At 39.5% G+C, this 15716-nt stretch overlaps 1 protein-coding gene across 1 annotated transcript in view; it reads right to left on the bottom strand.

The window, feature by feature from the left end:
• Positions 1-314: 314 nt before the first annotated feature.
• LOC143295308 (uncharacterized) overlaps positions 315-15716 on the bottom strand; it is a 36693-nt gene continuing 21291 nt past the window's right edge. Inside the window, exons 12-19 of the mRNA XM_076606939.1 lie at positions 13909-13995; positions 11291-11455; positions 10136-10316; positions 7046-7299; positions 6290-6427; positions 5508-5586; positions 4662-4770; positions 315-3518 (exon numbers count right to left, since the gene is read on the bottom strand). Of these exons, the coding sequence (XP_076463054.1) occupies positions 3431-3518; positions 4662-4770; positions 5508-5586; positions 6290-6427; positions 7046-7299; positions 10136-10316; positions 11291-11455; positions 13909-13995 (1101 nt within the window). The 3' untranslated portion in view covers positions 315-3430. The remainder of the gene's footprint in view (positions 3519-4661; positions 4771-5507; positions 5587-6289; positions 6428-7045; positions 7300-10135; positions 10317-11290; positions 11456-13908; positions 13996-15716) is intronic.

Genomic DNA, 15716 nt, shown 5'->3' with positions numbered 1-15716 from the left:
AATGCTGAATATGTAACTGCATATGTGTGTGTGTGTGTGTGTGTGTGTGTGTGTGATGTGTACATGGGTGGCAATAACTAGGTGGAGAGGCGTGAGGGTGTAACTGTACGTGTGCATGCATGCTTTTGAGTGTGTGTGTATATGTGTGAGCTTTTGAGCGTTTTTGTGTTTTTGTGTGTGCGCATGTGTGTGTGTGTGTGTGTGTGCACGCATGTATTTGTGTATTTTATGTTTGGAATTATGTCACTGACATTCCAGTTAAATTTTGATTTCATATGTGCTGACATTACTTTCATGCACTCACACACACTAAGCAGAATCAAAATACCATTTATTTTGACCCACAGAAGTTGTATAACAGATCAGGACAATTGTAGCCTGTCACAGGATATAAAAAAACCATATCCTGTCAAAAGTTGTGCCATCAATGTTCCATAGAATTCCCAAAACTATAACAGGGAAACCATTACCAAACCATTCCAGAAAAAAACATCATACACATATACAAATAATATTTTTACAACACTGACAAAGAAACAAATTGTCTTATTATGTAGAAACGTTAATCACAAATGTCTGCCTGTGTGTTGCAGGCAAAATCAGATCAACCAAAGTGAATAAAGTGAATGGTAATTCATTTTAACAACATGAATGACAGGCTTCTGCTTGTGAGTTGCATGGAAATTCAGCATGATCAAAGAAATGAAATTCAATAAGCTTCAGTATTTTCCCCCATCACCGTTAGTAATTAGCATGTGACCTGATGTGAAAACAACATCAAAGGTTTTATTGCCATGAATGTATACTGCAGCACACCAAAGCACAATGTACTGAGTTTCAATGTTTTTTTCACTCTGCCTCTCCTCATTTTTCTCCACTCTGAAATAATGGGAAAAGGTCTGCTTGTTGCAATAAATGTACATTATATGCATATTAGTTCAATATGACAAAATGTAATGACTTAAAATGTTTTCATACAAATCGCCTCATGATTCTGGAACCTGACTTAAAAAAGAAAGTCCACTTATTGCCACTTGATAATATTACAATCATACATGTGTAAGAAAGAGGCAACCATAAAAAAAGCCAGATTTTTTCAAAGACGTCAATGATATCTTGCTGACAGAAGTGGCAAGTCTCTGCCATTTCAAAATCAGTGAAAAGAAAAAAATGAAAGAAAGAACCCCTCTACCCCCAAAGACACCCTGGCTTATTCAATATGCACCACTGTCATTTCAAAACAATATGCCTTTATTATTAACAACTGCATTAATACTTCACACTCTTCATAAAATATCTTTCACCAGTTCTGGTAATCTTGAATTACAAAACACTGGCTTTAATCAACCAGAAACAATATGCTTCTGATTATAAAATTCTTCTGAATCCAAGTTATGAAAGTCTTGAATATTAATGACTTTGAAAATCTTAAAGTTCTTGAATACTGGTAATAGCTGTTTAGTTTGGCATTTTTGTGTTAAGCCTCATCACGTGCAAAGATATAGTAGTAAAATGCAGTTTCTCAGTCACAGCAAAGTATTTGTCTACACATCTATCACAACATTGAAACTGATCCTGTCTCTAGAGTAGATTGGTGTTATTCCCATTTGAAATTTACAGTCCCCATAAAAAACAATAACAAAAAAAAAAGAAAAAAAAGAAAAGAAAAAAAAGAAACAATCATCATATCATTTCCAGTCACATTACAAATCACAAGTGTGAAAAAAAAAAAATATATGCCTTAAGACTTTTAAAAATGGATTAAGAAACAAACAAATGATGCATTTTAACATGCCATAAAGCAGCATCATAATATTATACCAGTCATGATTGCTGAGATTCAAGTATTAAAAACAAATAACTTTCTCAAGTTGGCTTGATTGTCATAAGCCATGAGAGTTAAAACTGGACACGCCCCCCCCCTCCCCACTCACCCCACCACCCACCCCAAAAAAGGGAAAAAATCAAATTCAAACACACAAAAAGAACAGAAAGAACAATAGCATGATAGAAATATCACTGGAGATCAAGGAAAACAGGAGAACTATGATCTGAACAAACCATCACAGGTGGTGACCAAAACTGCGACAAAACCAATCAAGAAAATGTAACTTGATCACATTGCAGCAACTGCAAAAGTGTTAAAAACTGCAGAAAATAAACTCTCAGAAGATGAAAAAATTCCCTTTGAAATCCGCATCAGGGTCTAGGAAACAGGAGAAGCAGAAATAAATAAGAAAAAAAACCAAAAAACAACAACCCTGAACACCTGTTTATTATTTTAGCAGTCTTGTTTCTTCTGTAACTGGAATGCATAAATCAAGGTGTCCAACTTATCACAAGAACACAGAATGCTTTGTATTGTTTATTCCATTAACACATGGAAGATTTTCATTTTGGTCAAACTGTTTCAAAATAAGACTACTTCTATTTCTCACTTTACGTGCATGAGTGTGTGCAGTGCTCTTTGCATGTGTGAACATAACACACTGTTACACCAACACCAATCAAATCTCAAAATAAGTTTGAAACCAGTCCTCCCAATTAATGGAGAAAAAAAAAAAAACACACGGTAAAACAAAAGAATAACAAAATCTCATGAAGAGAAAAAGAGACCCTGCTATCACTACGCAAGTCAATCAGTTCAGTTACTCAAGGAGGCATCACTGTGTTTGGACAAATCCATATACGCTACACCACATCCGCTACTCGGATGCCTGACAAGCAGCATAACCCAACACGCTAAATCAGGCCTTACAAGTCAAGAAAATAACCAGAAGAAGAAATCCATCGATACCTGTAACACCATGTAACAATTTGCTCCAGATCAGTTATATAATATGTCAAATATATATATATATATATATATATATATGTATGTATATCGCACAAATCTATGTTAATAAAAACTAACCAACAAAACTATACCTACACAATTTAGCAATGTAAACCAACAGGTTGATCACACAAAATCTATTTCAATAAAAAACAAACAAAAACAAACAAAAAAACCCAAACAAAACAACAGCTCTAACACATTTTTAGCAATTTAAACACCAACAGGTTGATCACACAAAATCTATCAAACAGTCAATACCTATCACCAACTGCCAATTCAAGAATTTGCTACGTTTTTTTTTTTTTTTTTTTTTTTTTTTTTTTTTAACACAAATTGGTCTGTCACACAAAATCAGTTAAACAAACTATACCTAACACCATTGAACAAGTTAACAATTTAGCCCAGTTATTTTTCTTTAAAACACAAACAGCTGCGTCACAATCTAACAATGGTTAACTTTCTGGCAAAGTCCACAGACACTGCATTTCAACACACAACAACAACAACAAAAAGCTTTCTCATGACAAAACACAGGTTTCTGTCCCACCACCAAAGGGATGGCTGCTGCTTCAAGTTGTGTACAGACAGCAATTACTTGTGTCTCCACACGGTAACGGTGGCAGTGCTCTCGCCGCTTGGAGACGTGTAGGACAGCTGCTGGGCGTCGGCACAATGTAGCCTGCAATGCAAACGAGGAAGGTGGCATAATGGTTAAGATGCTCAACTGCCAATACAGACAGTCTGTGAGGGTCTGGGTTCGAATCCCGCTCTCGCCCTTTCTCCCAAGTTTGACTGGAAAATCAAACTGAGAGTCTGGTCATTTGGATGAGACGATAAACCAAAGTCCTGTGTGCAGCACGCACTTGACACACTGAAAAAGAACCCATGGCAACCATAGTGTTGTCCTCTGGAAAATACAGTTGGAGAAATCCACTCTGATAGGTACACAGATATATATGCATGCACTCAAGGCCTGACTAGGCGCGTTGGGTTATGCTGCTGGTCAGGCATCTGCCCAGCAGATGTGGTCCAGCATATATGGATTTGCCTGAATGCAGTGACGCCTCCTAATGCAACCTGTCACAGAATAACAACCTGAGTTTTTTGTTTTACTTTTTGGCTTTGTGTTTTTTGTTACTCTTAATCACAACATATTTCTGAGTGTGAAATCAAAGCTGCTTTCCTACCGGGAGTATGCATTGCTGCTGCTAGCGCAGTGCCACCCTCCACCCCCCTCCCCCTTTTTTTTGCCTGCCTGCAAGTGTCTGTGAATGACACATCTGTGTAACAGGAACACATATGCTCCAAAGGTAACTGCTACAATGGCTAATAATTTGATAACTAATTTGAAAACCCATTATACCTCATATAAACCTTCTTCACACATTCATAACATCATTTTTTTGCACACATTCCACCCCACCCCCCTTCTCCACCCTAAAATTTTTTTTCAATAAATTTCTAAAGATTATACATGCACACAAACAAACCAACAACAACAACAAAAAAAGCCAACAGTTACAAATCTACAACAAAGAAACAGATAAAAAATATCTTAAAAAACCCAACAAAACGAAAACAGTCCTTTTTCAAGCAGTCTTTACATAATCAAAACACTCAATTTCATATCTGTATTCTAACAATCTACATCTATTTCCTCCATGCTTGTTTGTGTGTGCCTGTGCGTGTGTGAGTGGGTGTAAGTGCGTATATGCATGTTCTTTGTGTCTAAGTGATGGGTTATTGCAAAGCATTTTGAAACACTACACAAATGAACCATTATGGTTATTATCATCAGGATTATCAACTGTTAATGTCTGACCTATGGCCCAGATGTGAATGCAAAACGTCCTTGTTCCACACTCCCTCAGCGCTGACGATGATGGCGACCCCATTGTTGGAGGTCACCTCGTGCAGTCGCACCAGCCAGGCTGTTGACACACAAAAATTCATTCATAATTCTTAGAGGAAATATAACTGCCCTCCTTTTCTCTCCTCTCAAAATTTTCGCCCATAGGGCTTCATCAGGGTGCGTCTCGTCTGTGACGTCTTGCTTAACTATCTTTTTTTGCAAGGAAAATACTCTTCTTCTTTATCTTGAAGTGACCTGCTGGGGAGTGGGTTCCAATTAATTCTCACTGGATCAGACTCTGCACAAAATCAATTTATTAATTTTTTTTTGTGTTAGGCAGAAACTCAGGCTCTGGATAATTGCGGAAGAATCTGATTCTATTCTCTCAGTTTTCTAAGTAACACAGCCATCGGGAAATGCACAAGCTGGAAACATCATTTGTGAAAAAACAAAAAAGCCCAACACTTTTCTGCTTTTTAAGTTGTCTGTAAGGACATACGAAATCTTTACACCACATATGTCTCATCACATTTTTCACCACATAGTTTATGGAGGGGGTACCTTCATATCTCTGTCATTGTATATCTCATTTCAAAATGGTTTTCACCATTATAAAAAGCATCAAAAGCACTTAAAAGAAACGTAAATTAAGTATAAAAACAAAGAGAGAGAGAGAAAAAAAATTTGAACCAAAAAAAAAAAAAAAAAAGAGAAAAAAAAAGAAAATTAAAGAAGGAAATGATAAGAAATTGTCCACCAATAAATGGTGGGGGATCATATGTCACCAACTGCTGCATCATCAGCTGCTGAACTCACCTTTGGGGTTCTGGACCCGTTCCAGATGAGAGAAGATCACCAGGTTGTGGTGATTCACTTCATTGGGCAGCCAGGTGAGCTGTGAAAACATAGGAAAACAGTTTCTTGACTCCTTCGTCGCCAAGTGTTATGTGTGAAAAACTCTACCCAGTGCCAAATATTCTGGACTCAATGCTCTGTCACAGCCTTCAGCTCATGTGTTAACTTCTTCTTTGTTCGTGGGCTGCAACTGCCACGTTTACTTGTATGTATATAGGGCTTTTACGTGTAAGTCCGTTTTTACGCCACCTTGTAGGCAGCCATACTCTGTTTTCAGGGGGTGCATGCTGGGTATATTCTTGTTTCCATACCCCCCTGAACGCTGACATGGATTACAGGATCTTTAATGTGCATGTTTGATCTTCTGCTTGTGTATACACATGAAGGGGGTTCAGGCACAAGCAGGTCTGCACATATGTTGACCTGGGAGATCAGAAAAATCTCCACCCTTTTCACACAAGGCGCCATTACTGAGATTTGAACCCCGGACCCTCAGACTGAAAGTCCAATGCTTTAACCATTCGGCTATTGCACCTATCATGTGAAAACAACACAATGGAACTTGATAAAATCTGATGTACTAAGCATTCAGCTGTCTTACCCTAGAAAGGATATCTTATCTACAAACCAACTGGCCATTTTGCCCTAGATGAAAATCTGATCTATTATACTAACACAAACCATTCGGCTGTGTTGCCCTAGATAGGAAACTGATCTGACCACTGTCTTGCCCAGCAGCTCACCTGTTTGAAGACGACTCTTTCTGGTTTCATGTCCGCATTCAAGACTGCTTCCTGCCCTTCTCCAAAGGCCAGAGCACTGCCTGTCTGCAGCTGCAGAGCAGCATTGGTCAATCTCCCGCAACACTCCACGCCCAGCACCTGTCAATGGCATGTAAATGTGTCATCTGAAGTTTCAGTTTCTCAAGCAGGCATCACTGTGTTCAGACAAATCTCTATACAAAACAACAGAACTATTGCCATATAATGTTTTCCAATATATGTCTCTTTGTGCTATGTGCACTTGATTGCTTTACCTTGTCCAAAACAAAAAAAAAGATAACTAACAAAAGTATTACCATACATTTTTCCAATATCAATCTATTTTTCTTTTTTGCTATTTGCATTCAAGTGCTTTCACTTGTCAAAACGAAACAACAAAAGAAGAGTACTTTTACCATATACAATAATTTTTTTTCCAATTTCAGTCTCTTTGTGCTATGTGCACTTGCAACTTAACCTTGTCAAAAGATAACTAACGAAAGTATCACTAACAAAAATATCATGATATTAATATCTTTTTCTTTTTGCTATTTGCACTGAACTGCTTTAACATAACTGTTAACACAAAACAACAGTACTATTACCATATAATATATATTGTTTCCAATTTCACTTTCTTAGTGCTCTTATTAGCACATGACCGCTTTGTACTATTACCATACATTTTTGTTCTTCCAATCTCAGTCTCTTTGTGCTTTTAGCCCTTGACTGCTTTACCTGATCAAAGTACTTGCTGAGCTCAAAAGCCCCACGCCCAGTGGCTGAACCCACAAACATGGCAGAGGTCATGGGGATTTTGAAGCTTCGGGCCACGTTGGCAGCCAGCGTTGCGGCAACAGCTGGCAGGCTATCCCGGAACCCAAACTCCAGTTCCAGAATCCCGTTCAGCGGCAGGGTAGCATCAATGCAGTACTGCAAGTTCGTGGTGCTGACCATGCTGACTTTGTCAGTATCCAGCACTGGTGGGTTTTCTATGGAAACAGTGAATGGTTAGGCTGTGACCGGGTTTGATTTAGTTTGACGACGTTTAATGGTTAAAGGTCCCATACTCTCTATATGGCCAACTGGGGAAGAGAAATTCATGTTCACTGTGTCTTGGGCTTGGCATAGGAAGGCAGGGCCCAAATCCTCTCCTTCCGCCGTTTTGACCTTCTCCTACCAAAGTCTGGTACCCATTCAAACCTGGGTGGAGTGAGGAAAATCAGAGTAAAAGGAAATTTTTTCCCCAAAATTATGTTTATCTAACATACTTACACTCTCTGCCAGAGTCTGCACTAGTGGGTCACGGTAAAGTATGTGTAGTGAAAGGACCCTTTCCAAGGACACGTCCTGCAAAAACAGGGACTTGAACCATGACCACTGATGAACGCTGGGTCATTAGTCCAGTGTCTGACCAATTCTGCCATGACACGTCATGGTTACTGGGTCCTTAGTCCAATTCTGCCATGACACGTTATGGTTACTGGGTCCTTAGTCCAATTCTGCCATGACATGTCATGGTTACTGGGTCCTTAGTCCAATTCTGCCACGACACCTCATGGTTACTGGGTCCTTAGTCCAATTCTGCCATGACACGTCATGGTTACTGGGTCCTTAGTCCAATTCTGCCATGACATGTCATGGTTACTGGGTCCTTAGTCCAATTCTGCCACGACACCTCATGGTTACTGGGTCCTTAGTCCAATTCTGCCATGACACGTCATGGTTACTGGGTCCTTAGTCCAATTCTGCCATGACATGTCATGGTTACTGGGTCCTTAGTCCAATTCTGCCACGACACCTCATGGTTACTGGGTTGTTAGTCCAATTCTGCCATGACACGTCATGGTTACTGGGTTGTTAGTCCAGTGCCTGACCAATTCTGCCATGACACCTCATGGTTACTGGGTCCTTAGTCCAATTCTGCCATGACACCTCATGGTTACTGGGTCGTTAGTCCAGTGTCTGACCAATTCTGCCATGACACCTCATGGTTACTGGGTCCTTAGTCCAATTCTGCCATGACACCTCATGGTTACTGGGTCCTTAGTCCAGTACCTGACCAATTCTGCCATGACACCTCATGGTTACTGGGTCCTTAGTCCAGTACCTGACCAATTCTGCCATGACACCTCATGGTCATCTGTGATAAAAGCAAACAAATAGGCTGTGACTGGGCTTTAATTTGATGCCATACTTTTCTTTTTCCAAACTGACTTTCGTCAAATCATAACTGTAAGCCGGCGAAACAAATTATACAAATTCATCAGTTTGGTTTTTGGGTCATGAGAAAGACATACATGTTGCTAACACTGAGGTGTACAACAAAGGCACAGCAGTGAGAATGATGTATCATTTTTTTCTTATTATACATTCTGAACTTATTTTTTGATACCTTTTTTTTCTTTATAAAAAAAAAACATTTTAGAAAACAACTTTTGCAACGATTTAACATAATGCTATGTCTGCATTTTACAAGAAAGTCTGATAAGAAAGCCTGCTGCTAACATTTTTGTATTTTTATTGACTACACATTATTAACGCAAACATCCACATGATCCTGATCAGTAATTGACAATCAAATGACACCACTTTATTTCATTATTCCTTATTTTACACAGATAGATAGATGGAGAGATAGATATAGATAAATAGATAGTTAGATATAGATAAACAGAGAGAGATCTATATAGATATGGACAAACATACATACAGACTATTCATCAACCTCTTTAAAAAAAAAATCAGCAGTGTTTAGACAAAATATACACATAATTATAGCAAGTTTTGGTCAAATCAAACAATGTGAGCTGAAATGTGAACATTTTGACTTTACTCTTAAGGCAGCCTTGAGTATCAATCAGCCTGTCAGTGTTTCAGTATCTAAATTTCAGTTATATCAGCGTTTCAAAGTTTTCCCTCAAGCCAATTATCCCCCTTTTAAGCAAATTTGCTCACAGTACTGATTTTATATATTTCAATCATTTATTCTATGGTTTTGAATCTTTGCTTCATTTGTAGCATTCTCATGCTTGTGAGTAGTACGCTATGATCAGAGCATAACAGATGGCAGATATTAATAAAGTATTAATAACTATTATACACATCAGAAACAGAATACAGCAAAATATACAAAACATACAGAGAGATCATACCGCGCCCCCTACCCCACTCCCCAAAAAATCATCAAAATATACAAGAATTTCCCAGTTATCTGTTCATGTATGTGGTGTTAATGTGGAAAGGAATTCCCCTCCCCCACCCCCACAAGATCATGCTTAATTGAACACCCTGACCATGACCCACAAGTGCAGATTCTGGCAGGGGTCTGATTCCTGTCCAGTGCAAAATACTACTCGGCCCAAGAGGAAGCTGCTTATGTAAGCAAATGGGAGGTAATACACTAAGGGAGGCCACTAGCTGCAGCTACTTTTTGATTTCTAGCCTTGGGCTGAGTAATATTTTGCACTGCATAAGAATCATAACCCTGCTGGATTCTGCACCAGTGGGTCATGGTAAAGTGTATGAAATTGATTAAAAGAACGCTTCTGACAGGTTTTTATGGTGACCATGTTTTTGACTGTTTTCACGTTGTACACTTGCCTTAAAGATCAATCAGTTGTACATGCTGTGGATGACAACGCTCAGGCCATGTAACGAGTTACCATAATTTTAATCCACCGTTGTTAACCCCAAAGTTGTCACACAGAAACATAAAGGGGAAAAACTCCATAATCAAAACACACAGGAAGTTTATCAATCAATGTTTCTGTTTACGAACAAGGTCATCGTTACACATGTCTCATGAAGTTTACTCCCGTCACTCACCAAGTGGCCCTGATCCCAGCACAAACACCTCCGTGTTCACGAGGCGTATGGGCAACTTGGCCTCCCCTCCCTGCGCCACACTGCGCGCCACGCGGAATCCCGCATGCTGGAAGAAGTGACGGCGGAAAGCAAACCTGGCAAAGCGGGACGCTTCGTCACCAGTCGATATCCAGGACCCTCCCTGTTGACGGAGAATGCCTTCCATCAATCCACTGATAATGAAACAGATCACCAAGTGTCAATCCACTGATAATGAAACAAATCACCAAGTGTCAATCCACTGATAAGGAAACAAATCACCAAGTGTCAATCCACTGATAAGGAAAAAAACAACTATATATACATTTTCAATCCTGTAACAATGTAAGAAATCACTTACTATCGATCCAACTACATACATACATACACACACACACACACACACACACACACACATATATATATATATATATATATATATATATATATATATATATATTCAATCCTTTAATAATAAATTATTAAAGAAATCACTCAGCATCAATTGACTGATAAGGAAAGAAATCACTTTACATTCAGCCCATAATAATTATCAGTGAGAAAACAAAACTACTATATATATTCAATTCTTTAACAATTAAAGAAATAACTGAATATCAATCCACTGACGAGGAAAGAAATTGCCTTTTATTCAATCCATAATCTTCTTCTTCAGCGTTCTTGGGCTGCAACTCCCATGTTCACTTGTATGTACATGAGTGGGATTTTACGTGTATGACCGTTTTTACTTCACTATGCAGACAGCCACACATCACTTTCGGGGAAAATCAATCCACAATAATCATGATTACAGAGCAGTTTATTGGACAGCAAACTATACTCTGATCATCTAAAACTGATAATGAAACAAATACATGCGTTAAAGATCCCATAATCCATGTCAGCATTCAGTGGGTTAAGGAAACAAGAACATACCCAGCATGCACACCCCTGATAATGGAGAATGGCTGCCTACATGGTGTGGTAAAAATGGTCATACATGAAACGGCCAAATCATACATGTGAACGAGTCTAACCAGGGAGTTGCAGCCATGAATGCAGAAAAAGAAATAAGAGAAGAGGACGACAAAGAAGAAGAAGAAGAAGAAGAGGAAGAATACACACAACTTGACCCACCAGGATGATATTGTGCTTGCCATCAAAGCAAGGCGAGGAGAAGTCATCGTAGAGGAAGTGGGTATCAAAGTTGTCCAGGCCATTGAAGTGGTCCTCCGTCCACTGCCAGACGTTTCCAAACACATCGCTGAAGCCAGCTTCCGTTGGGGCGAACATATTCACCGGCTGCACACGACAATGTGAGATCCACACAATGAATGGCATTACTTATTCAGCTTTATCTTCTTTACATTTTTGACTCACTTATGTAAACAAAGTGAGTCTATGTTTTAAGCCGGTGTTCGGTTGTCTGTGTGTGTGTGTGTGTGTGTGTGTGCGTCCATGTGTCTGTGTGTCCGTGGTAAACTTTAACATTGACATTTTCTCTGCAAATACTTTGTCAGTTGACACCAAATTTGGCATAAAAATAGGAAAAATTCAGTTCTTTCCAATCATCTTGCTTAAAACAATATTGCACCTCTGGGATGGGCACAAAAAAATTAAAAAAGAAGCCTAATTATATGCAAACTGCATTTACTGTTATATTTATATTTTTTGTATTCTCTAAACTTGGCACTTTGACCTTTTATTCTGACACAACAACAAGAGGAGTCATTATTATCATTTTTTGTTCAAACAGGAACTTCTTTTGCTAAGCATGGAATTTTTATTTATTTTGCAAACGTTTTGGGGTAGATAGTAAAAAAGGGAAATTACTCTGTAATTAATGCTAGGGGACTTAATTTATCACAAGTGAGTCTTGCAGGCCTTGCCTCTCTTGTATTCTAAAGTTTGCACATCAACATGTCAAACAGTCAATTTCTGTTCCTTTGTATGGACCACATGACAGTTGTGAATCTTTGATTCTTGATTCTTTACAGTGTTTTGTTCACTTCTTTTAATTTCTGGCAAACTCATCACTGAGGTTTCTATTTCTTAAGCACACTTTTGGCAGGATGTAGTTGTTTATTCAAATCATTTGATTCATTGGGTAGGTCAGTTCTTGATCCTTCTACTGCTAGCGCTCAGTGATTAGAAATAAAGATGTCTAACGCAGAAAGAACCAAGTCATTGTGCGAGTGTGAGTGTCTATATGTGTGTGACTGTGTGAGTAAATGTGCACATGTGTGTGTGTGTGTGTGTGTGTGTGTGTGTGTGTGTGTGTGTGTGTGTGTGTGTGCATGTCTGTGCAAGCATGTGTATGTGTGACACTGTTACATTCTGATCTTTTAAAAATATATTCGTGTCAATGTTTATAATCTATCAGCACAGAGGTAGCACACTCAAGTTGCCTGAAGGCACACAATGTGAACATTTAACAGCCTTGCTTATGGTCCAGCCGGCCGTACAGCCCCATACCAGTACTGCCTCACAAAATAAAAATTCAACCCTAAAAACTATGTCACATCTGGACAACAATTTCTACAAAACAACACAAATACATAACGCATTACCTTGACCACAAAAAGTTTATGGTAAATAAGACTAGGCTGTACCATGGATGTCTGCCCTTCCACTTAAGTTATCATCCCAGATTACAAAAAAAATCATAATAAGGATCAGAAAATACTTCAAACCCACACACACACACAAATATCAAGTAGCCAAATAACGCTGCAGAATGTTCAGCTACTTCCCATCCCAGTGTTAACAACGTCACTACCTGACCCGCCAGACTAAAACAGCAACCTGGTCAGGCGAATGGAAAGTACAGTAGAGTGGAAAAAAAAGTAATAGGCTAAAATATCATACAACACAATGTAATACAATACAATGGAGTGTGAAACCACACAAGAGGATGCCTGCCATATCATAAGAGTCCAGTCCAGTTGTCAAATGCAATATAATACAAAAGTGCTGAGTCTAAAAAAAAAAAAACCGAACAAAAAACAAAACAAACTGCATTTCATACAGATTAAAGGTAAAAAGTTAAAGGCCCCATAGCCATAGGGGCAGTGAATTAATATTCATTGTGTCTGGGGCTTGGCATATGAAGGTGGAGCCCAGTTCTCTCTTTCCACCGCTTTAACGTCCCAAACTGAAGTCAGGTATTTGTATTTGTATTTCTTTTCATCACAACAGATTGCTCTGTGTGAAATTTGGGCTGCTCTCCCCAGGGAGAGCGCGTCGTTACACTACAGCGCACCCATTTAAAGAAATTTTTTCCTGCGTGCAGTTTTATTTGTTTTTCCTATCGAAGTGGATTTTTCCACAGAATTTTGCCAGGTACAACCCTTTTGTTGCCATGGGTTCTTTTACGTGCGCTAAGTGCATGCTGCACACGGGACCTTGTTTTATCGTCTCATTCGAATGACTAGCATCCAGACCACCACTGAAGGTCTAGTGGAGGGGGAGAAAATATTGGTGGCTGAGCTGTGATTCAAACCAGCGTGCTCAGATTCTCTCACTTCCTAGGCGGACGCATTACCTCTAGGCCATCACTCCACTTCAAACCAGGGCAGTGTGAGGAAAACAGGAGCAAAGTGCCTGTCTTAAGGACACAACGACACTATGCTGAAATGTGGCCTTTAACTCTTGATCACTGGTGAACACAATGTCAGAAGTCCCAATGCCTAAAGAACAATCTTAATGAATAAAGAAAGAAAGAAAGGAAGAACAGGCAATGCAATGTAACATACCGTTGAGGAACCGTATCGAAGGTTGAAGTTGGTCTCGCTCTTCTCTTGGTAGATGATGTCACTCTTCGTTCCCATGGACACAGGCAGCTGAAGAGATAATGACAAATCAGTGTAAATAAGAGATATATGCTGTATTCATTGCAAGGCTCATTATTCATGGGCTCTTTGCATGAAAGGTTGCAAGAGTTATTATCTCCATTGCGTCCTCTGCTGTGATGACTTATCATTTACTGAAAATCCAAATGAATTTTTTTTACTAAACAACAAATAAGGTACGGTAACTTGTGCTCAGACAAAGGCCCACAACTTAAAGCTTATTTCTATTTCACACCTCCTTTCTGCTTGCTTTCCGGTAAATAAGAAGTACATTAAAATAAACCCAGAAATTTCCCTGATAAAACACCAGAAACCAATCAAAGCCATTTGAAGAGATCTTCCACATAAAAATACTTACACTCTCATTCATAATAGACAGTTAACAACTGCCTATCGTAAAGACACTAAAAATGATAGTGAAAACTAGCACAGCTAGGTACTATTTCTAATGATAACAAAACGCTGTTAATAAAGCAGTTTTCAGTTTTAGTTCCTAAAGGAGGCGTCCCTGCATATGCAGTACACCACATCTGCAAGGCAGATGCCTGACTAGCAGAACACCCCAACTCGCTTAGTCAGGCTCTGAGTGCATGCATATGTATTTGTGTACCTATCAGAGTGGATTTCTTCTACTGAAGTTTGCCAGAAGACAAGACTCTCTTTACTATGAGATCGCTTTCGGGGCACCAAGTGCATGCTGCACACGGTACCTCGGTTTATCGTCCCATCCAAACGACTAGACACTCACTTTCATTTTCCAGTCAAATTTGGGATAAAGGGTGAGAGCAGGATTCGAACCCAGACCCTCACAGACACTCTGTTTTGGCAGATGAGCGTCTTAACCGTTCTGTCACCTTCCACCCAAAGGAAAGATAAAACATGCTTACATCCGTATATCTATGTCTCTCTCTCTCTCTCTCTCTCTCTCTCTATATATATATATATATATATAGATAGAGAGAGAGAGAGAGAAACTGTGAAATCAAAAACAATGAACATCAAAAGCATAGACTGAGGGAAATGTCACAGACTGCAGCACTTCTTTCTTTTCAATCACCGTGCACCCATCACATCATTCCTCAGTCACCGTCCACCCTTCACATCATTCCTCAGTCACTGTGCACCCATCACATCATTCCTCAATCACCGTGCACCCATCACATCATTCCTCAATCACCGTCCACCCATCACATCATTCCTCAATCACCGTCCACCCATCACATCATTCCTCAATCACCGTGCACCCATCACATCATTCCTCACATCATTCCTCAATCACCGTCCAACTATCACATCATTCCTCAATCACCGTGCACCCATCACATCATTCCTCAATCACCGTCCAACTATCACATCATTCCTCAATCACTGTCCACCCATCACATCATTCCTCAATCACCATCCACCCATCACATCATTCCTCAATCACCATCCACCCATCACATCATTCCTCAATCACTGTCTGTCCACCCATCACATCATTCCTCAATCACCATCCACCCATCACATCATTCCTCAATCACCATCCACCCATCACATCATTCCTCAATCACCGTCCACCCATCACACCATTCCTCAATCACCATCCACCCATCACCCTTCACATCATTCCTCAATCACCGTCCACCCTTCACATCATTCCTCAATCACCATCCACCCATCACATCATTCCTACCTGGGGCCCTCTCATCAGGTGGTGCTCGGCCTCAATC

This window comes from Babylonia areolata, chromosome 20 (assembly GCF_041734735.1).
Source record: "Babylonia areolata isolate BAREFJ2019XMU chromosome 20, ASM4173473v1, whole genome shotgun sequence".
NCBI classification, from domain to species: domain Eukaryota; kingdom Metazoa; phylum Mollusca; class Gastropoda; order Neogastropoda; family Buccinidae; genus Babylonia; species Babylonia areolata.
This window is presented reverse-complemented; position numbering and strand designations above follow the sequence as displayed.